This window comes from Cavia porcellus, unplaced genomic scaffold (assembly GCF_034190915.1).
Source record: "Cavia porcellus strain 051 isolate PalLab524CR breed Dunkin Hartley unplaced genomic scaffold, mCavPor4.1 scaffold_25, whole genome shotgun sequence".
Taxonomy (NCBI): domain Eukaryota; kingdom Metazoa; phylum Chordata; class Mammalia; order Rodentia; family Caviidae; genus Cavia; species Cavia porcellus.
In genome coordinates this window covers 27,240,223-27,263,241 of record NW_026947508.1, presented here as the reverse complement: position 1 = coordinate 27,263,241, position 23,019 = coordinate 27,240,223, and the positions used below count along the sequence as shown (strand labels likewise).

At 36.6% G+C, this 23,019-nt stretch overlaps 2 protein-coding genes across 8 annotated transcripts in view; both read left to right on the top strand.

Moving 5' to 3' along the window:
- Zmym6 (zinc finger MYM-type containing 6) overlaps positions 1-17,036 on the top strand; it is a 36,628-nt gene extending 19,592 nt beyond the window's left edge. For all 7 annotated transcript variants that reach the window (XM_003471066.5, XM_013154056.3, XM_013154055.3 and 4 more), the window contains 7 exons: positions 302-452; positions 1,310-1,482; positions 2,793-2,937; positions 4,110-4,250; positions 4,666-4,703; positions 12,798-12,942; positions 15,060-17,036. In XM_003471066.5, the coding sequence (XP_003471114.2) occupies positions 302-452; positions 1,310-1,482; positions 2,793-2,937; positions 4,110-4,250; positions 4,666-4,703; positions 12,798-12,942; positions 15,060-16,912 (2,646 nt within the window). In that variant the 3' untranslated portion in view covers positions 16,913-17,036. The remainder of the gene's footprint in view (positions 1-301; positions 453-1,309; positions 1,483-2,792; positions 2,938-4,109; positions 4,251-4,665; positions 4,704-12,797; positions 12,943-15,059) is intronic.
- A 2,198-nt stretch (positions 17,037-19,234) lies between these two features.
- Positions 19,235-22,582, top strand: Tmem35b (transmembrane protein 35B). The gene is made up of 3 exons (XM_003471067.5): positions 19,235-19,391; positions 20,936-21,116; positions 22,071-22,582. Exons 1-3 carry the CDS (start codon positions 19,263-19,265, stop codon positions 22,268-22,270), a joined length of 510 nt encoding a protein of 169 aa, XP_003471115.2. The 5' UTR covers positions 19,235-19,262; the 3' UTR covers positions 22,271-22,582.
- The last annotated feature ends 437 nt before the right edge of the window (positions 22,583-23,019 follow it).

Here is a 23,019-nt window from a genome sequence, read left to right as displayed (position 1 = left end):
CAGGTGTCTCTGCTGCTGAGTCATATACCCAGTCTGCTACCATATTTTCTTTTATCTGTTAATCTATTGATCGAAATGTAGGCCACTTCCAAGTTTCAGCTATCATGAATTGTGTAGCTAATGTGGATATACATGTATCTCTGAAATATAGTGTCTTTAATCATTTCAGGAAGATACTTAGAGATCTGGGAATACCTGGGTCAGATGGAATTTCTATTTTTCATTTTTTGAGGAATCATAAAAGTGTCTTAAAGATAAACAGCTGTTTAGCTAGATCTCAATGACTGTTGTTTCTCTGCAGGGCAAAATGTTTCTATTCTGTTGCAAAACTTGCTCTGATGAATACAAAAAGAAAAACAGAGTTATGGCAATGTGTGACTACTGTAAACTGCAGAAAATTATAAAGGAGACTGTGCGATTCTCAGGGGTTGATAAGCCATTCTGTAGTGAAGGTAAAGAAAAAGTTTAGTTTTATCCACAAAGCATATTACAGAATTTTATAAAGTAATTTATGATGACTTGGGGAAATAATACATGACTAATGCTCAAATAGTTTTTCTCTCATGAAGTCTAATTTGAGCATATGTGTGCTGGGTTTACATTTCAATTTAAAACCTGTCTTTTTCCTGACCATGGTGATACATACCTGTAATTTTGGAGGGAAGCTGAAATGGGGGATTCCAAGACTGAATGTCTTAGTGAGACTTTGTCCAAAATAAAAAAGTAAAAAGGGCTATATATAGCTCAGTGTGAAGGTTCTAGTTCAGTCCCCAGTAGTCCCCCCTAAACCTTTTATTTTTTTCAGTGCCGGATGTTGAGCCAAGGTCTTAACACATGCTAGGCAAATACCCTACCATTGACTGATGACAATCGTGGCCCTAAAGTTTGTCTTTTTAAATATTGTGGTAATCTGTGTAAAGGAAAATTATTGAAATAGAATGATCCTGATATAAAAATCTTGCACAGTTAGCTGTAACATCAGGGATCTTTTATTCTTGTATATTTTTGTAAAGTGGTGACTTAAACATTGCTGCTCTCTTCTTGGCTTAAGAAATTTCTATATCTGTGATGTTTGTGAAACAGATGGTCTAATATTTAGAGTATATTTAAAAGGTGATAGGAGTTTAGTTCTGTGGATATACAAACTATTCTTTAATCCAGAGGCAAGCAGTTGTATCATATACCTAGAAATTAAAGTTTATGTCTACATTTGTTTAAAGTTTATATCTAAGACCATAGAAAATCATTTTATCTCCTTGAAGTTAATGTGAATTTAGTGTTTCTTCATTTCATCCCTTTTTGTGCTCAGTTTGTAAATTTCTCTCTGCTCGAGACTTTGGAGAACGATGGGGAAACTACTGTAAGATGTGCAGTTATTGTTCACAGACATCCCCCAATTTGATAGAAAACCGATTGGAGGGCAAATTAGAAGAGTTTTGTTGTGAAGAGTGCATGTCCAAGTTTACAGTTCTTTTTTACCAGGTAAATGTGATACACTGGCTTGTTTTCTGAAATTAGTGCAAATTATTTTCTGTATGTTCAAATTATGTGAAGAAAAATGTAGTGTTTAGAACTGCATAAAGTAAAATATGGGCTTTTGTTGCAAAATTTGAATATTAAGATAAAATCTTTAGAGAAGAAGTTAATGATTTCTGGAGACCTTTGATGGAGGTTATTTGTCTTTTATTTATTAAATTTGTACATCTTTATGAGGTACATTATAGTAGTTCAGTAAATGTATACAGTGTGTGTTATCAAATCAGAGTAATAAGCATTTCTATCTCTTATTAGTCATTTTCATACGTTAGGAATGTTTTGCTCTTCTGTGCCTTATTTTCGCTTTTTAAAAAGCACATTGACCTTGTTTGAAACTTTGAATTCTTTTAGGTTAGAATTTTACATAATATGGCTTTAGGTGGCTCTCTCATTCAGGTTATGCTGAGAAATTTTATGTCACATCTTGTTCTCATTTCATAGGTTAAAGGACAATCACTGACAACTTTTAACAACTTAATTCTTAAAAAAAATTACCTTTCTGAAAGGCCAACAGTGATACTCATTATTAATTGTCAGTAATACATATCTGGTGTTCTGTAATTGTTGTTTCATTTAATCCTCACTACATTCCCAAGAGGTAGGTATGTTATTGCCAGCACATGAAAAGGAAAAGGAGTGAAGTCTAGAGAGAGGTTAAGTGCTCTTGAGGAAGCTGGTAGGTGACAAACTAGATAGCACTTACAGCACATTAGTCAGATCACTGCCTTTTTGCCTCTTTGTCACCTCCAAAATATTATTTATTTATTTTCTTTATTTCTTTCCATACTGGGAATCGAACTTCAAAATGTATGTTCTTGAGGAGGAAGGTAATACCTTTCTTGTAATTAGATGAGCAGGACCAATCACATGGCTTCAGGCAAATAATGTATAATTAGATCTATTTGTCCAGTTAATCAAAATGATTTATGATTTCAAAGCCTCATATTCTTTCTGCTGTATATGCTTCTTCCTAATCTTCTAGAAATAGAATCTGTCTTTAGATTCCTTCCTCAGTAATTTAAAAAACAGAATAGCGTCTTTTGTAATAATTCTCTCAATTTAGGGTATAGATCTACATACAACAAATAAACATTTATTTTTAATTACAGTATTTTAAGGTAGGAACCTTACATTTTGTAGTCCTAACTACTTCATCATACAGTATCTTGTTTTCATGGTGTTTCTCACTTATGATTAAAGTTACCTATTCATTATTTTATAATTTTAAGCCTTTTTTGTCATGACTTCTATCTCAGATGGCCAAGTGTGATGGTTGTAAACGTCAGGGTAAGCTGAGTGAGTCCATAAAATGGCGAGGAAATATCAAACATTTCTGTAACCTGTTTTGTGTCTTGAAGTTTTGTCATCAACAAAATATGAATGATCTTTCACAAAATAAAGGTAAAGTTAAACTTGACTAATGGCATCTTTATGTTAGTGCTAGGATATACTATCAGCACACACAGTTGAAAACAATGTAATAAAATTTCACTGGACTCAAAGAGTTCGAGTTTCCTAAAATTTCCCTTTGAGAATCCTTAATAAATACTCCTTTTATTAATTTTTACAGAAAAAATTTGATTTGATTGCTGTTGATTGATTTATGCATATAGATAATATAGTTATTAGAAAAAACTGCATACTGTTCAACTAATAAAGTAGGAATATAAATAGAAAACCAGGACAAAGGGAGAAGATATAAGTATGCTAATATAGTTCTGTGACTGGTGTAAGATTTGATCTGTAGCTTGCTTTTCACACACACATACACACACACACACACACACACACACACACACACACACACAAAACCCCATAAAAAAACAACACATTAATTATCTGAGAAAAAATAGACCAATTCTTAATGGGTCATAAAGCTTTTCCTGGCTAAGCATAAAATAATTTTGCAAGTAGGACAGTTAATGTGGTCAAAATATTCAGAATAGATAGATGTTTGGTGTGGTCTTAAAGTAGTTCTACCTGTCTCTTTCTGAAGTATTAGATAAAAAATGGTTGATGTTATGTTCTCTTATCAAGGTCTAAAGTGCTTGCTGCCTGATAGACAGAATCCATCTGTTTGCAGGCTCTTCGCCTGCCTTTGCAATCTTATTAATGATTACCTTAGTCGTATATGCCTCGTACTGAACTTCTGTGTTACCATCTATCCCCTGGGACTATTCTGGTTTGCAGTAGAATACTCATTTTGTCATGTGGTTTAAGAATATCAGTGTTATGTGAATGGACAGTTCCTTCATCAACTTACTTATGAAAATTATCATGTTAAATTTTTATTCGAAGCAAGTGTAAGGGTAGGAGTCTTAATATTCATTATTGGACAGCCTGGTTAACTCTGAAGCTGATACCTTATTTTTACCTGTTATGTATCATTTGAAGCTTCTAATTTTACAGAATCAAGCTTTTTAAAGCCTAGTGAACACTAATTTGTTTAGAATCTCCCAAACCAACATTGTGCAGAGTTACTATTTATATTGCTTTTTGAAAACTTAATTGTTAAACGGTGTTTTTTGTGTAAACCTTTTGTTTATAATTACATTTTTGTTGATTTTAATCAGTAAATATTTCTAAGGCACAAACTGCAATGATTGCATTACCTTCTACAAGAACAAATACAACCCCAGTCATAACCAACGTGGTATCATTGGCAAAAATACCTGCTGCCCAGCCTACAGCAAACACTAAGACTGTTTTAAAAGGTATGACTTGATATAAAGGCAGTTGGCTAGAAGGTAGGGATGAGCATTGCCTAGTTTAAGTGACTCTTAATGGTAATATCTTTTTTACATTATATAAAGAATTCTGTCTCTGGGGGAATGGTTAAGCAAGAAAAGTGATGTGGATGGGAAAGGAAGTTATATGTGTGATTTACTTTTTTAAGAATGCAGATGATTTTACTATACCTGCTTATTTATACCAGACATTCTAATATAACTGGGTTGATCTGTAACACGGTTATCCTTACCTTTACCTAGGTACCAGAGGTGGTATTAATGTGAAATTTCTTTGGACTATTTTTTGAGAAATTTTGGTTTAGAATGTAGTCTACTTTAGAGGAAATCAACTTCTTATACATATTCTGGGAATAATAATGTATGTTTTGACTTATAACAGGTGCAGCTACTAAAGAGGCAGCAAAAATCATTGGAAATGTAAGTTTTACTGTTAACATTTTTTTCTAGATAAACCTGGTTGGGTTCACTTTCATTTATGTATCTGGGTACTTTTGTATTTGCAGCTTTTTATAAAAGATGGGATAGTATTTACAGTAATTTCTTGTTTTGAATCTTACAGTTTGACCTTATATGATTAATGAGAATATATTCTGGATTTATTTTACTGTTCCTTTGTGTTCAGATTCCTTAATTTCTTTTTTTTTTTTTTTCCTTTTTTATTTTTTGTCTCTTTCCTTATCGGTACCGGGGATCGAACTCACGACTGCCTGCTTGCAAGGCAGGCGTTTATGCCGCTGAGCTAAATCTCCAGCCCCTAGATTCCTTAATTTCTTTAAATGCTTATTCAATCTGATTGCTTTTTTTTCCTCTTTTCCTATATTCAGCATTTTCTTTTTAGACTAAAAGATTTTCTGAAAATTTAGTATCCTTGTAATGTTGAATTATGTGACACTAAAAATAGTACAAAATGTTATATTTCAAATTTGAAATATTGTGGAATGTCCTAAAAATGAAAGGAATTATGTTTTTCAAGAAGTGTATTATTTCAAATCTTGAAGGCAGAAAAGATTACAAATTTATGCCATTGTTGCCCTTTAGTGGAGGAATATAATCTCATGATGCTGTAGTAGGTCTTAGGTTAATATTTTTGGTGACTACTATGATGTGTTAACATTTACTCTTTATGTAATTAAAAATCTTTTCTTATGTCACATAACAGTATCAATCAAATGATTGTTACGTGGTGCTAAAATGTATGTCTTCAAATTTAGTAACTTTGGACAGACGTTATATGAAAATCTATGAAGATGGCTAAACCACTGTGATGATGCCTCATGTTATTACTTTAGGAACATGTACCCTGCCCAGTATTAGAGTATTCAAAACACCAAAAGTGGTACCAAACACCAAAAACACTTAAAGCAGGTCCTTACCATAGATTACAAAGTTTATAGTCCCTATAGTTTATAGCCAGACAAGGATATTGGAATAAATGGGGAAAATTTTTGGTAATACAAGCATGAAGCATTTTTGATGATTTGAAATGTGTTAAGTCATGGCTGCCTTTCCTGTTTAAAGCACATTGAGGTTTTGGTAGTATAAAAATGAGCAGGCAGGCTGTCTCTACTATCTCTGAAGCTATCAAAATCTTAAAGAGGCTTTAATCTGAATGACATTATAACATCTGTTAATAAGTAGTCTGGACCAGTGATATAGGTCAGTGGCACAGTACCTGCCTGGCAAGCATGAGGTCCGTTTCCGGTATCAAAAAAAAAAAAAAAAAAAAAAAAAAAAAAAGCAGTCTGTATAAGATACATTTATATGTAAAGTGTATTTGTAGATAAAGTAGACTTGCACACAGTTGGTAAAAGGCATTGTTGAAAATTTGCTTGGGCTAAAATTAGAAATACAGAGGTAGCAGGGTGAAGGCATAGTGGTTAGCCTAGGCCTTTAGCTTAACAGTAAAGACACAGGCATAGGTTTTTGACCATATTTTAGTAGCTTTTACTGTTTTTGAAGATGATCCAAATATGAGTTGCTATTCTTTGGTGACAAGGAAAAAAGTGGAAAATGTGTCTGCATGTCAAGAAATCCTCAGTGGAAAAAAATGAGAGAAAAAACTCAAACCATATTAAACTCACTTTTAACAAAAGTCTCACAGTGAACCAGACTGGTTTTCTGTAATGTTGTTGGAAGATAATAATTTCTAATTAATTATTGTTTTCTATAATTGTCTTCAGGCAATATACAACATTAGTTAATGAAGTATCATTAAATTAACTTGTATTTATTTATTTATATTGTATATTAAATTATGTGATTAATAAATTACTCCTGTACTGTTAATAATGATACTGTTACCTACACAGCTGTACAATTAAGATATTAATGTATCCACAAATATTAATGTGTACTTATTAGAATTTTGTATGTAGTTATGTATTTGGTGAATACATTCCTCTTCTACTTCATGTATATGGAACAATTTGTCTTTAATTATGCTAGTTTCTTTTAATTATTCAAGTTTTTGAGGGGCATATACTTCATATTTAATGTTACTGCTGCTATGTATATTTTTCTCATATGAAGTATTTCTGTAATTTACCAGTTATTTAAGCTGTGTTACCAGGTAGCTCTCATTACTACTTTTAGTTTACTCTATAAAATATATAATAATAAGCAATATAGTGCTCTTATGATACGAAAAAAAACCTGACAATTTTAGAATCTTTTTTTTCCTCCAGGAATGTTAGTGTGTATCTCCTTGTAGTTATTTAAATGCTCTTACATTTTAGGAAATGATTAAACATAAAAAAAGTAAAAAGAAAACTATTGAAAGAGTCAGCAGACTTTTCCTATAAAAACCTAAATAGTCTTTTGAATTTTACAGACCAGGCAGTCTCTGTTGCAACTAGGCTTTGCTACCTCTGACAATATAGTGCAGATGTGAACACAGACAGTACATAAATGAATGAGAATGGCTATGTTCCATTAAAACTTTATTTTTAAAAGCAAGTAGAAAAAAAAAAAGCAATTAGGGGTTTGACTTGGCCCACAGTCAATAGCTGGCCAACCCCTGCTGTACTGTATTTTTACCACCCAGAATTAACCAATGTTATATTTGGCTTATTTGCCCAGTCCTCCTCTTCCCTTTCTTCCCCTTCCCTTTCCCTTCCTTTTCCCTTACCACCTTCCCTTTCCTTTCTCTTCCCCTCCCTTGCTTTCCCTTACCTATCTTCTTCCTTTCTTCTTCCCTTCTCTATCTCCTTTCTTCCTATCCTCCTTTTCCTTTTCCTCTTCACTACTTGTAATCCCCTGTTCACTTACTGTTGTGTTTGGTGTGTCTTTTCAGACCACTTTTTGTAACCTTTCATATAGATAATCCATGAAAAATATTTAATATTTTTTTTAAAAAAAATTCATTTTTATGAAATATCCATTCATGTTGATAATAGATTTAGTGCAGTCTTATTGACTGATAATAGTATTGCATTATTTGTAGCTATCATATTTAATTGTTCATTGCCTATTGATGGACTAGATTGTTTCTACTTTTTCACTGTTAAAAATCTCTACCACATTGAATCCTTGTATATGTCTCCTAGTAGCCCTACATTGCTATTTCTCTAGTGTAGAAATGAAAGAATAGAATCATTGAATCAAAAAAAAAATACTTGGATTTTTAGGTTTCAAATTGTCCTACAGAGTTTTACCCCCATGTTTTACCCCCAGAAACAGTTAATGATTGTATTCATCTCCTGTAGCTTCACCATCATTTAATATTGTCATATTTAAAGCTTTTTTTCCGGATCTGTTTGGTGGTATCTTGTTTCATTATTTTGTGTGTTAATGATTACTAGTGGGTTTGCTTATGTTTCTGTGGGTTTTTTAAATTTGAATTTTTTCTTTGCATTTCCTGTTTTTAATTTCCCCTCATTTTTGTGTTGAATTATCTTTTTCTTCTTGATTCCTTATATCAGTAGTCTCCATATATTCATGATTTTTGTTTCTTTGGTTTCCATTACTCACAGTTAACCATGGTCTGAAAATATTAAGTGAAATTCCAGAAATAAGTAATTCACAAGTTTTAAATTGCTTGCTATTCTGAATAGCATTATAAAATTTTATGCCATCTTGCTCTGTCCTCTGGTGATTTTTAAGCATCATTTAGGTGGTGGTCAATTTGAGATTTATTTCTCTTGTCCTGACCTTTGAGTTCCAGATTCATGTATCTAATTGCCTACTTGACATTTACACTTGGATGAGTAATAGCAGTCTCAAATACGTCTAAGACAGAATCCTTGTATTCCCCATAGACTACCCTTCATTGTTCCCTGTTTCTTAAGCCCCTGCTACCTCCATGGTGTGAGCACCATTGTCTGTCTTCTAGATTGTTAATGATCTGCTACCTAGTTTTTCTGAATACATTCTTGTCCTATGTACAGTATTCTTCTGTTACCAGAATGATCTTTTTAAGAAACAATAAATCAAGTCCTGTTACTCTTCCACTGGAAACTTTTAGTGAAGTTCTGAACAAAAATAAAGAAGGGGAAAGAACTAATTTCCACATATTAAAGGTGTAAGAAAGCTATAGATGCTATAAAGTTCCACATATAGTTAAGACATCCAGTATTGGTGCATGAATATACAGACAACTTAACAGAAAAGACTGAGAATAGTCCCAGATATATCCATGGGAATTTAGTAATGATAATGATGTCATTTCTGATCAGTAGAAAAAAATACAGATTATTCAATTAAGATGTGTAACCTAGTAGACATATAGAAGAAAATACAGTTGGATTTCTACCTCATAGTTAAACCACAATAAAGGTCAAAGAAATGAGAAAATAGTTAGATGAAAGAAGTTATAAAAGTACTAGGAAATACATGTAAAACCTAGAAGTGGGCAAAGCACTTCTAAATATGTCATAAATCCCAGAGACCATAACAGAATCAACTGGGAAATTCAACTGTATCTCAAAGAATCAATAGGGAAATTCAATTGTATTTCAGAGAATCAGTAGGAAAATTCGACTATATTCAATTTATGTCAGTAAATCTAGTAAAAAGTATGTCATATCTGTGAATCAGTAGACTCAATACCCAATAGAAAATTGGGCAGAAGTATGATTCATCAGTTTATATACCTGGACATAAAAGCATTTCTTAAACATATGAAAAGACAGTTTTAACATTGGAGAAATGCCATTAAAAGTACAATTTAATCATATTAGCATAGATAAAAATGATGAAAACACTTTTAAGGCATTCTTACATATTGCCATTAGGAGTGTAAATGTATAAAACTGCTTCAGAGCATTTTAGTAGAACATGTTAAAGTTTAAAATGTAAATACCATTTACCCAGGAATGGGTAAATTCCCATTTTTAGGAATTTATCCCTCAGATACATTTTACACATTTATGAAATTAATTATGTATAAGAGTATTAATTTTAGCATTACTTGTAGTGGCAGAAACTTGAAAACAATTTTTTTTATCGGTGATCAGAGCTATAGTGAATTCACTCAAGCTATTATGTTAATTAGAAAAAATAGTCCAAATTACACAGAATCTGAAATATACCCCTTTCCAGTGCCACACCTATTTACATGACAGTGGCCTTGGAGCTGTAGTTTAACTATGGTATATCCATACAGTAGAATAATATGGGGTTAAAAGAAAAATAGTTTTGTGTGTACAGGCCTAGAATAGTTTGAAACCTAGAGTGAAAAATGTAAGATATATACATATATATATATATATATATATATATATATATATGCACACACACATATATAAGTGTACATTGTATTCCCATTTGTGCTTTAAACCTCCCCATAAAGGGTGTGCTTGTTCATAGGTATAGAATAATCCCTGAAAGACCAGCAGTAAATAGGTAAGAGTGGTTGCCTCTGAGGAGAACTTGGTGGAGTAGAAAGTAAAAGAGAAAATAATTTTTCCATTGTTTATTGTTTGAATCTTTTCAGTTTTATGTTTCATTAATATTAAAAACATGCATAGTTTTTAAAGATAAAGGTAAATAGGGCAGAAGGTGTAATACTTCATAGAAAAGAAAACATAATGCTTGCACAAGTACCTAACCATACTATACTAAGATAATTTTTTGGTTACTGAGAAATAGCAAAAGTATGTTACTGCCCTGTTGGAAAACAGACAAACACAATGCTTATGGCCACACAGTTTGATAAAATTTCAGTCAAAAACAATTTGGCAATACCACTAGAATTAAAATCATATACCTATGACCCATCAATAACACTTAAACTTTATTCTGTAAATGTACAAGCACATAGGATATGTGTAAAGATAGTCATTGTGTAAGGATGTATAAGGATAGTCATTGTAGAATTGTTTATAATTGCACAGGATTTGTAACATTTCATTGTTCATCAGCAAAGACTCTTCAAATTACATATGATACATCCAGTGGTGAAATACTATATATGCTGTCACAGAGCAGCTTTATACAAAGTTATATAAATATGTCTAAATAACAAGAACAAGGTGCTGAATCTTCTAATATGTTATCATTGTTTACTTACATACACCATTTCTTTTTTTTTGAGACAGGGTCTCACTCTGCAGTTCAGCCTGATCTTGAGCTCACTGTGTAGCCCAGGCTGGTCTTGAACTTGCAAAGATCCTCCTGCCTCAGCCTCCCTAGTGCTGGGATTATAGCGTGTGCCACCATGCCTGGCTACTTATATAAACCATTCCTAGAAGGATATATAAGAAATTAGGAACAGTGGTTGTATTCAGTTTGAATAGCCGGCAATCATTCATGTATATATGCTTTTATACCATTTAAGTTTTATACTGAATGTGTCCATTACTATTTTCTTCTTTTTTTTTTCTGTGTGTGTGTTTTTCCTTTTTATCGGTACCAGGGATTAAACTCACAAGGCAGGCACTTATGCCGCTGAGCTAAATCTCCAACCCCTCCATTATTTTTTCTAAAGTGGGTGTCCCATCTCATTTAAAATTCAATCCTAATTGTGTTGTTGCTGTTGTTTTGTTTTATTTAATTAATTTATTTTTTGTATTGGGGATTGAACTCATGACCTTGTGCTTGCAGGCAGGTGCTGTGCCCCTGAACTATATCCCCGACCCAAGGACCTTCTGATCTTATATAGTTTGGTTTCTGCCATACTTTCCAATCTTACCGTTTTGCCCTTGAGTCCTGTTTTAGCCTCAGTGGTGAGTGGCGGTGGAGAAAGGGGGAGAGTGGATTGCCCCAGGCAGCACATTTTTTGGGCAGCATTACTGACCAAAAAGGAAATTACATTGTAACAGTTTACTCCATTTTATTTAATTTAAAAAAAAATTTTTTTTTGGTCTTTTTGAAAGAGGGTTTCACTATGCAGTTCAGGCTGGCCTTGAACTCACTTTATATCCCAGGTTGGCCTTGAACTTGCAGCGATCTTCCTGTCTCTGCCTCCTGAATGCTGGGATTAGAGGCATGTGCCACCACACTGGACAGTTAACTCCATTTTATTACTGTGAAAATATGTTGCAGTGTGCAAGAACTCTAGCTATGCCACTGTTAGTCTTGTTCCTAATGCATGCCAGCCAAGCCTTTTCAGACGCAGGATTTTTGGACCCATAGTCCCTCTGCCTGGTGTCTAACCTTGGCCTTTGCATGGCTTACTCTTTCGAATAATTTGGAAGACTTCTGCTCAGATGTTTACTACAAGATTATCCCTCTTCCACACTCTCACTCTCCATTTCCTTACTGGGCTTTATTTTTCTTTACAGCTTGTATCATTACCTCAGATTACACATTAAGGGTTTGTCATACTTGTTTTCCATATCTCCCTCTGGAATGTAAGGCCCATAAGAGCAGGACTCTAGTTTTTTTCTGCTGTTTCTCTATGGCTTAGAAGAGTGTCTTGTTTGTCGTGAACATTTAATAAATATTTACTGAATGAATGAACATGTACATGCATTCTGCTGCTCCTACTGTTTGTTCTTTAATGTTGTTTATAGAGACCTCTGTTTACAAAAGCTTTAAGTTTCCAGGTAGTCAAATGTATTGCTCTTTTTAGTTTGTTTTTATTCTATTATTCTCTATGCTGTAGGAATTCGAAAATTCTCCAGTGACTTTAAGTTTTGCTTTTTTTCATGTTGAGGTCTTTAATTGATAAAGAATATATTTTTGCATATAGTTGAAGATTGGATACAATTGATCTTAGTGACTAATTGATAATCAGCAAGGATTGTTTTCATTATTTGGCTTACACTATAAAGTTGCTATTTTATTATTGTTATTATCTTCCAGTGCTGGGAATCAAACCTAGGGCCTCCCAGTTATTAGGCAATGGCTCTACTACTGAGCTTTCTCCTCAGCCTCATGAGTACTTTTAAAAATCAGTAAATGGAACTCATACTGATTAGAAATTAGGAGGATTAGGGGTTAAAGTATGTATTTTTCAAAGTATGCCTTTTTTCAGTTATATTTCTCTTGATATATATCATTTTTCATATAATAATTACAGTCAATGATAACATACTAAAAACTCTGATTCTTGAATTTGTTTTTAACCAGGAAAATGCACAGTCAAATGCCATGAAACTTGTGTCTTCTCAGCCTTCTAAATTTTTAAAAAACAAAGGCATATTATGTAAACCTGTCACACAGACCAAGGCCATCTCTTGCAAACCACATACACAACACAAGGAATGTCAGACAGGTACGTATGTTTATGCTTTCCCTGTCAAAGTTTTTTGTTTATTGTTTTTGTTTCTTGTTTTTTTTTTTTTTTGTCTTTTTTCCTTTTTTATCTGTACCAGGGATCGAACTCACGACCACCTGCTTGCAAGGCAGGTGCTTATGCCGCTGAGCTAAATCCCCAGCCCCGTTTTTGTTTCTTTTTATTGTGCTTTTTTTTTTAAGACAGTGTCTTGCTATTAGTGCAGGTTGGCCTCAAACTCATGGCAGTCGTTCTGCCTCAGCCTCTCAACTGCTGGGGGATTATAGGCGTGTACTACCATGCCCAGCTGCTTTGATTTTTATAAAGAATGTATTTGGCAATTTCTTGAATGTGAAAACATTCATTAATTTGTAGATTATATATTTTGAATCCATATAAACATAATGCATTGTGCACAGAGTAGACAAATATCTTACATGTGTACATTTCTGTTTTCTAAATGTACAAACTATTATAATTATGAAGATAAGGATTTGGTTAAAGCATTATTGATTTAACCTTAGTTTTATTTTTTTAAACACTGAATTCAATTTTTAGTCACTGAAAGTCAGTTCACATATCTACTGTTATAAGCTACTTTGTCGTTTTACATTGCATTGAAAACAGTCCATGTAAGGGGCTGGGGATTTAGCTCAGTGGCATAAGTGCCTGCCTTGCAAGGAGGCAGTCGTGAGTTCGATCCCTGGTACCGATAAAAAACGAAAAAGACCAAAAAAAAAAAAAAAAAGAAAGAAAGAAAAAGAAAAAGAAAACAGTCCGTGTAATAGAAATTAAATATACATTGGGGGATTTTGTGTGTGTGTGTGAGGGGGGCATATTGATAGAGTCTAGGGTTGTCCCCTGGATAACCCCTGGGTTGTCCCCTGGATAACCCCTGGGTTGTCCAGGCTGGCCATGAATTTGTGGTCCCCCTGCCTCAGCCTCCCAAGTAGCTGGGGTTATAGGGGTTATATGAGCCATCACACCTAGTTACACTGATGTTCTTAACAAACATAGATTCTAGTGTATATATCACTAATTCTTAAAGATTAGATATTTAGGTTCTTTGTCAACACCCTTCTCTAACTGCAATCAAATGCAGGGTGTCAGATACAGTAGGCAAATGTTTTGCCACTGAGCTACTCTCTAAGCTCTAAATTTTTAATATTTATAAGTAATTTTGAGTTAAATTGTGATAACAGATCTTTGTCCACTTGTCTAATTATTTCTTTAGGATAAAACATAAACAGTGGAATTACTGATTCAAAGGTTGTCATAGGTTTTTTTTTTTTTTTTGGTCTTTTTGAGGCAGGGTCTCACTATGTAGCCCAGCTGTCCTCAAATGTGCAATAATTCTCCTGCTTCAGCTTCTCAAGTGCTGGGATTACAAGTATGCACTACTATGCCCAGCTATCATAGATTTTTAAGACTTTTGAAATCTGTTGCTAAATTACCCTCCTGAAAAGTTATCAGTTTTATGTTTTAGCCATCACTGTTACAGAGGACCCATTGCTCTATACTCAGTGATGCTGACTTTTAAAGTCAAAATTATCCTTGTATTTGCCTCCACTTTAATTTTACAGTTCAGATAGGTTGAAAATAAATATAGCATAGTGAATATCAGCACATCCTGTCTAGATTCACTAAATGTTAACTTTTTCTAATGATTGTCCTTTGTTTTTGTAAAAAGAGCTGGGCATGCTGGCACATGCTTATAATCCCAGCACTCAGGAGACTGAAGCAGGAAGATCACTACTGCAAGTTTGAGGCCAACAAAGTGAGTTCAAGGCTAGCCTGAACTGCATAGTAAAACCGTGTCTAAACAAAAGAAAAGAAAAGAAATTTACTCTTACTTCAGACTAATTTCAGAAATCTGTTGGATACTTGGGATTACTTGTACCTGATCCATAGCCTCCAGTTTTATTATAGTCAGTGACTAACCTTTTAGCAAAGGAGAAATTCAGTTTTCAGTGGCATCATGGAGGAGTATGGTTTGTTTTCAGTTAGTGTGTTCTATTTATAAATACAGATATAGCCAGATCTATATGTGAGGAAAAACATAAAAAACATTGCATATTTGTTCTTGAACCTTACAGTAATCCAAATATTTCTTTCAGATTTACCTGTGCTTAATGAAAAAAGTGATGAGGAACATGATTCTCCACCTGCAAAAAAAAAGAAAATAGGTTTTTTCCAGACTTATGACCTCGAGTGTTTAAAAGTTGGTTTTATTATCTGTCCTGGATCAAAAGAGAGTTTACCAAGACCACAATGTGTCATTTGTAGGGAGATCTTACCCAGCGAAAATATGAAGCCAGCAAATCTTTCTCATCATTTGAAGACAAAACATTCAGAATTAAAAGACAAGCCATTAGATTTTTTTGAACAGAAATCTCTTGAAATGGAATGTCAAAATAGTTCTTTAAAAAAGTGTTTACTAGTTGAAAAGTCACTTGTGAAAGCTTCTTATTTAATTGCTTTCCAAATCGCTGCCAGTAAGAAGCCATTCTTTATTGCAGAAGAACTAATTAAACCATATTTAGTAGAAATGTGTTCAGAGGTTTTGGGTTCAAGTGCTGGAGACAAAATGAAAACTATTCCTCTTTCCAATAATACAATTGGATACAGGATTGATGAACTGTCTGCAGACATTGAAGATCAGCTGATTCAAAAGGTCAGAGAGTCCAAGTGGTTTGCCCTTCAGATAGATGAGTCATCAGAAATCTCAGCTGTGACCCTTCTCTTATGCTATATTCGTTTCATTGATTATGATTGTAATGATATTAAAGAAGAATTATTATTTTGCATTGACATGCCTTCTCAAATAACTGGTTTTGAAATATTTGAGCTAATAAATAAATATATTGATAGTAAATCTCTCAACTGGAAATACTGTGTTGGCCTCTGTACCGATGGGGCTACTAGTATGACTGACAGATGTTCTGACTTAAAGTCAAAAATTCAAGATGTTACTGTGAATTCAGTGGCATTTACACATTGTTTTATTCATCGTGAACATTTAGCTGCTGAAAAGTTATCTCCATGCTTACATGAAATTCTTTTGCAGTCAGCACAAATTTTAAGTTTTGTAAAGAGCAATTTGTTGAATTCACGAATGCTAACAATTTTGTGTGAAGAGATGGGATCTGAGCATGTGAATTTACCTCTTCATGCTGAAGTACGTTGGATAGCACGAGGAAGAATTTTAACAAGATTATTTGAATTGCGACATGAAATGGAAATATTTTTAAATCAAAAGCATTCAGATTTGGCCAAGTATTTTCATGATGAGGAGTGGATTGCAAAGCTAGCCTATTTAGGAGATATATTTTCACTTATAAATGAATTAAATTCAAGTCTCCAAGGAACTATGACTACTTTCTTCAGTTTACATAATAAAATCGATGTATTTAAGAAGAAGTTAAAAATGTGGTTGAAGCGCACACAAGAGAATGATTATGACATGTTTCCTTTATTTTCTGAATTCTCAAACTCATCAGATATGAATGTGAGAAACATCAGAAACATTATTTTTGAGCACCTGAAAGGACTTTCTCAGATATTCCATGACTGTTACCCACCAGAGGATGACTTGCGTTCAGGAAATATGTGGGTAATTAACCCTTTTATGAATCACCAAAATAATAATCTCACTGACTTTGAAGAAGAGAAACTAGCACAGTTATCTTCAGATTTAGGATTTCAGTCAGTATTTAAATCAATGTCTATAACTCAGTTTTGGATAAATGCAAAGACACGTTACCCAGAACTCCATGAAAAGGCAATGAAAGTCTTACTGCCCTTTTCAACTGTCTATTTATGTGATGCTACCTTTACAGCTTTGACAGAGTCAAAACAACGAAACTTTTTGGTCTCTGGCACTGCCCTAAGACTTGCAGTCACATCATTAATTCCAAGGATAGAAAAACTAGTAAAGGAGAAAGAAAAACTAGTAAAGGAGAAAGAATAGTATTATCAGTTGCTGATGGCATCAGAGTCTATGTTTGTGTTAAAATTTGTATAAATATCCTAAAATATAATTTCCTAATGTGAATTTGTGTTTGTGGATTAAATAAATGCTTTTATAAATTTTCCCTTTTTGTAAAAAGATTTTAATAATTATAATTTGTACATAATTATAATTTTAAGGTAAAGGATTTAGTTCTTACATGGGCTTACAAACTTGGATTAGTGACCAAGACTGCAGATAATAAAAGGCCCAGTTGATAATGTAATGGCACAATCTGGATGTTGAAACAGTTTGGATTTAGAGGGACAAGAAATTTCAGTCTTCAGCCAGCCAGCCACCAATCCACATAGATTGTAGAAAACAAAGATATGAGTAGCTTGGCTAACTGGAACTGGAAGCAGCATGAAAGTTTGAGACCCTTATTTGGGGCTTCTCTGGCCCACTAGATGAGAGCTTGGCAAGAGCATGATGACGTCTGTAATCCCAGCACTGGGGAAGCTGAGGCAGGAGGACCGCCAGGATTTCAAGGGCAGCCTGAACTGCATAGTGAAAATCTGTCTCAAAAAGAAAAGAAAAGAAAAAAACCATAAAGGGCTAGATAGTAGATATTCTAGGCATTTTAGCTATCCTGTCACTGGTACCATGAGTTCTTTGACTCAAAAGATGGAAGTTAGAGACAGTCAATTAGTAAAGGAAAAGTTTATTAAAGTTACATGAATGCAGTACTGGGCTGCTCCATAGAACAGCAGAGGAAGAAAGTATGGTGAAAATATTTCACAGAGAAAACTTATGGTTGGGGTTCATTGCAACTATGATGGAACCCAAGACCTTTGCATTGAGCTTTCTTCCAGCCCTTTAAAATTTTTTTTGAGACAGTTTTGCTAAGTTGCCCAGGTTAGGCTGAGATTTGCACTCATCCTTTTTTTCTTTTTCTTTTTTGTCGTTTTGAGGCAATGTCTGGCTATGCATTTCAGGTTAGCCTTAAGCTCACTTTGTAGCCCAGGCTAGTCTTGAACTTGCAACAGTTCCTCCTGCCTCAGCCTCCTAAATGCTGGGATTACAGTGTCACCATGCTTAGTTAGATTATGTATTTCTTAAAAGCATTAGCATGTGTAAAGTATAAAAATCACAGTTGTAAACACATGAACATGAAGCAGAATCCACGTGTGATTTTGTATTCAACCCTATTTTGTGCTTAGCAGCTTGTGAGTACCCCCTAATGGGTGTCTCAGCATTTAAATGAGGGTTTCAGTTACCTTCCATCTCCGGCAAAACCAACTCAGTGCCCATCCTATTTTTTCCTTGAAAAGAATGGGTATGCTGACACAGATCTGAGACCTATTTTTACCTCAGAGAGTGGAGATGAGATTAGTGCAATGGTCATTTGCCTCTAAAAGAATGTTTTTCCCCTTGGCTACCAACTGTCACTAGCCACAGTGAACTTTTTTCTCCTTAATTCTGTGGCTACTACTCAGCAGTTCAACATTCACAGATTAATGTGGCTGTTTTTCAATAAAACTTTAAATCTTTGAACACTTAAGATAAGAACCTCATGTAATGGGTCATGAAAGATGTTTGAAAAAAATTTTGTCTTTTTGCTACAGTGTCTTCCTATGCAATCCAAACTGTCTTTGGTCTCAGTTTGTAGCCCAGGCTGGCCTTGAACTCCAAGTGATCCTCTTGACTCAGCCTCCCAATGCTGGGATTACCAGTGTGCACCACCACACCTGGTATGAAAAGAATTTGCATCGTTAAAAAGTGTAGACATCTTGAGGGGAAAAAAAACAGTTAGTTTGCCCATCTAGCCTTAGACGTCAGTGCTATTAGATGAATGCCTCTCTTCCCATGGCTTCTGGTATCTTAATATTCAAACAGCTTTCACATTTTAGTTTCAGCTGAGAGGAATTAGGAGGAAAGTATATTTCAGACAAGGATGGAAAAGGACATTTTTATAATTACTGGTTATTGATCTAAGTACAAATTAGCTTAATGGTTTACAACTAACTTTCTTAGCCCTTACCAGGGGGAATCCTGGTAGACCTGTTACCAGTTCAGGAGGCCTGCCTGTTGGGCTTGGGTGACAGCTCTGGATCCTGTAGGTATTGTGGCTCAGGCAGAGCTGTGGCCGTGCCCTTAGAGGCACATGCAAAACATCCGTGCTTGCTTCTGCTCGGTATTGCTTGGAGACAGTCTTCCCAAACTCGTGAGAAGCTGCCCAAAAGCTGTTTGAATATTGAAGCCAGTGGGCCTCAGTGTACCCATCTGGGCGATGAGGTGCCCCGCCCACACCGTTTCGCGCTGCGCGCTCGGGACAGGAAACGCGCCGGCCTCGGGGCGGGTTTTCGGCGGGATGGCTGGGAGGGCGGGCGCAGCCATGGCGCTTGTGCTTCTCGCGCTGCGCGTCCTGTTGGGCGGCTTCTTCGTGCTCACCGGGGCAGCCAAGCTCTGCCAGCTCTCGGCTCCGGAGTCCGAGCAGATGGTGAGCGGGGCAGCGGGCCCGGGACGGGGGCGGCGTGTCCCCGCGGGCCGCCTGCCTTCCACCAGACTGCACTGGAGCTAGGGGGCAGCGCCGGGCCTTCCTAGGGAGTTCCTCGAGTTCTTGGGGGTTTTCCGGAGGCGGGAGGGGGCAGGACTTTGTCTTCTGGCTGAGCCCTGGCGGGGGAGGGCAGGCAAATTTAGATTGCGAAGAATGCTCGGGCCCCTGGGGGAGGAAGATACGGTGGGAAAGTGGCCTAATGTGCTCCCCACCTGTTTGCTTCAGAGTGCTTGGATTGTTGTGAAGCAGGATTTAGTAATCTTCATTTTGCAGGACAGGAAACTCGCCCAGAGGGTAAAGGGTCAGTCATTTACTAAAGATTATGTAGCTAGTCAGGAAGCAGGACCCAAACTAGATGCTTCTGAGATTCCAGAGTCCTTCCCCCATGAAGCCAGAAAGAGAAGCCTAGAAGTCCTTACCTACCTTCTGCGTTTGGTTCCACACTGGGGTAAGGTTTCATGCCCCATCCACCAATCCCCCCAGTCCGTTAAAGAAGCCCGCCTTGCTTTGTTCTTATGAGAAACTGAACCTTAACGTACTGAAATGCTGATCCAGGCCCTTCACACTGAGCTACATTCCTAACACTTATTTTCATTTTTAGACAAGGTCTCACTAAGTTGCCTAGGCTGGGCTCAAACTTGCCATCCTCTTGCCTCTACTTCCCAGAGTGCTCAGATTATAGGTTGGGCCCCTCTGGGCAGCTAAGAGGAGGCCTGGGACAGGAAGGGAACAGAGGTCTCCCTTTACTAGGCCTGGCCAGTCCATCTTTGCTGGCTTAGGGTGATGGGTTATTGGGAGTAGTAGTGCATGGCTGGAGCCAGATGGTTTAGTTTCTTCCAGTTTTGGGTGGGAGAGATAGTACTAAGTGAAGAGCAGGTAGCCCTGGGGGTTAGGGTATATTTGTCATTTGACCCAGAGGCAAAATGAATCACTTGAACAGCAAGATAAGTCACTGAGCCCCTTCACCCACTCCCTGTATCTGCCATAGTGAGATGTAAGATGCCATAATGGAGACTAAAAATCTGTTTAATGAGTTCTTGAGTCCCATCTTCATATATTTCCTGCAGAGCAGCCTGAAGACAAACCTGGCTCAAAGGAAGGATCTGTGACATTTCTAAGGCTTTGGCATTAGATGGGATGGCCGAGGCAGACGATGGCTGGAGTGCAGGTGCTCAGAGACTCTTTCAGAGATTCCTTCTAACTGGGATTTGGCTCTTTAATCTGTTTATAGGTCTGATGAGGAAGTCAAGCAGTCTCAACACCACCACCCAGCCTTTCTCAGTGGTACCTAGGCTTGTTCTTCATTCCAGTGCTCATCCCTATAAGATAGATGTTCATTCTCTCCTCTCTCAGGCCTGGGTCTGATGTAGGATAGCAGTAGCTTTTCTGGGGAGAGTTGAGAGAACAGGTATACAGTGCCCCTGTGGGGCCTCTGGGCAGTGCATCCTTGGCCAGTGTGGCTGACAGGTATTCCCTGCCACCCCTAGAAAGCCCTGTTCCTGCAGTTTGCCGAAGTGTTTCCCTTGAAGTTGTTCGGCTACCAGCCCGATCCCATGAACTACCAAACAACTGTGGGCTGGCTGGAGCTGTTGGCTGGTTTGCTGCTGGCTGTGGGCTCACCGATGCTTCAAGAGATCAGTAACTTGTTCTTGACCCTGCTCATGATGGGTAAGGGGGCCAGCTGGCCCGGGAAAGTGGGTCTTTTGGGAAAAAAATGATAGATTTAGCTGTTTCACCTTACTGCTGTCACCTTTTATCTCTGGGAACAGACGTACTTCGGCTTTGCTTCGATTTCTACTCTTCAGAGTAGGACAGGTGTTTTTGTAACTTAACATACTATAAAACTGACCCATGTCATCATATACTGCTTTCTCACTCACCATTTGTAAGGCTGTATAGTATTCTATGTGAGAATGTGTTGTAAACTCATAGCCCTGCTCCTTCCACATGCTACTCCGGGGATAGCAGGTTGGAGCAGCAGCTGCCACTTGGCTTATGTGTCTTGTAGGTGGGAATAGAGAGCAGACAAGTGGGACTCCTTGAATAAGAATGCAGAGAGTTTCCCTAGAGAGGCCCCTCCTAAAGCTCTGCCCACAGGAGCTGCTAATGTACAAGACAGCTGACACTTCAGTGACCAGGCGTCTTCAGGCTCTTCTACATCTACCAGCCAGTGTCGGCATTGCCACTACCACCATCCTGCACCCCTGCCCTCCCCAAGCATTCTTTTCCATTTCTCAAACTTTCTTCCTTTTCAGATCTTTGCCACACTTCCGTCACCAATCCTTGGGCCTCCTTCCTTCCAGTAGATACAGAATTAAGGCAGGAAAAGAATCAGAACTTCTTCCCAAATCCTCATTCTCCCACTTAGTCCCTAGTTTGGCTGAATCGTTTCTCTTTCTTGCCCTGTGAGAGGGTCTATTTTAGTTCAGAGAGGCTTCTAATTCTTGGTCCTGCTTTCTCTGTGAGGTCAGAGATGAGTATAGCTGGTTTGGGATGGGGTAGGTAGTTCCGTGTATCACTAGAGGTTTGGGCTTGAGTGGGTCAGCTTAGACTGGAACTCCTGAGCCCCTAGATCTCCTCGATGATCCTGGGGAGACTCAGGGGCCTTGCTTTCCATTTCAGGAGCTATCTTCACTTTGGCATCTCTGAAAGAGTCTCTGAGCACCTGCACTCCAGCCATCATCTGCCTGGGACTTCTGAGGCTGCTGGATATCTGCCAGGTCTTAGCCCAAACTAAAAAGGTGAACAAATACCGTAGGAAGAAGATTCCAAGTGTGTTTAAGAAACCCTGGGAACAGAGAGTCTCTTCCTGCCAGCTGTAATAATACCAGGAACATGCTGGAACATACAGAGCCTACCATCTTATTACCAGTTTGTCCCTGGCCATCCAGTGTTGAAAGAAACATATGGTCTACCTGGCCCTGATTTCTGTCTGTAACCATGCTGCTGTGTTTTGGGGGGTTCACATTATACACATTAATAACCTTTATGTCATGAAAATAGATAATAATTAGAAAAAATCTGAGTCACCCAAAATTCAAATACCCCAAAATAACCACTTTTCATGCCTTGGTGTAACTGTACCTCTCAACCTTTCCTATGGCTTTTTACAAATACATATTTTTAAATGAAAATGAGACAATATAGTCTATTTTATTAACTACTTTTTAAGCGTGACATTCTGCCACTGTTGTTTTACCTCACTGATGTTAATGGCTATATAGTGTTCTACCACAAAGGTATATATTGTATTTATCCCCTATAAGGAATATTTGGGTTGTCCTCAGTTTTCTGTAATTGTAAACTTCACAACAAATCACCTTTGCATATTTACTGTATTTTCATTCTCTAGAAGTGAAGATGCTGGTTCAAAAGGCATTCACATTTTAATGTTATTAATACATATTCAAAAATTTGAAGGCAGGGTTTAAATACCTGCTTCTGCCTATGCCCTTCTGAGCCATACGAGGGATGTCTTCCATTTCTTTTTATTTCTCATAGTTTAAATTTACTGAATAAACAAAGATGGGCATTGAGTCATTTTACAGGACCTGAAATCACCAGCTGTGGT

Bases quoted from the DNA above. Each gene is read 5' to 3' on its own strand.
- Tmem35b (XM_003471067.5), top strand. From the start codon at position 19,263: ATGGCTGGGAGGGCGGGCGCAGCCATGGCGCTTGTGCTTCTCGCGCTG. The intron at 19,392-20,935 runs GTGAGCGGGGCA...TGCCACCCCTAG, and splicing joins CTCCGGAGTCCGAGCAGATG to AAAGCCCTGTTCCTGCAGTT. The intron at 21,117-22,070 runs GTAAGGGGGCCA...TTTCCATTTCAG, and splicing joins CTTGACCCTGCTCATGATGG to GAGCTATCTTCACTTTGGCA.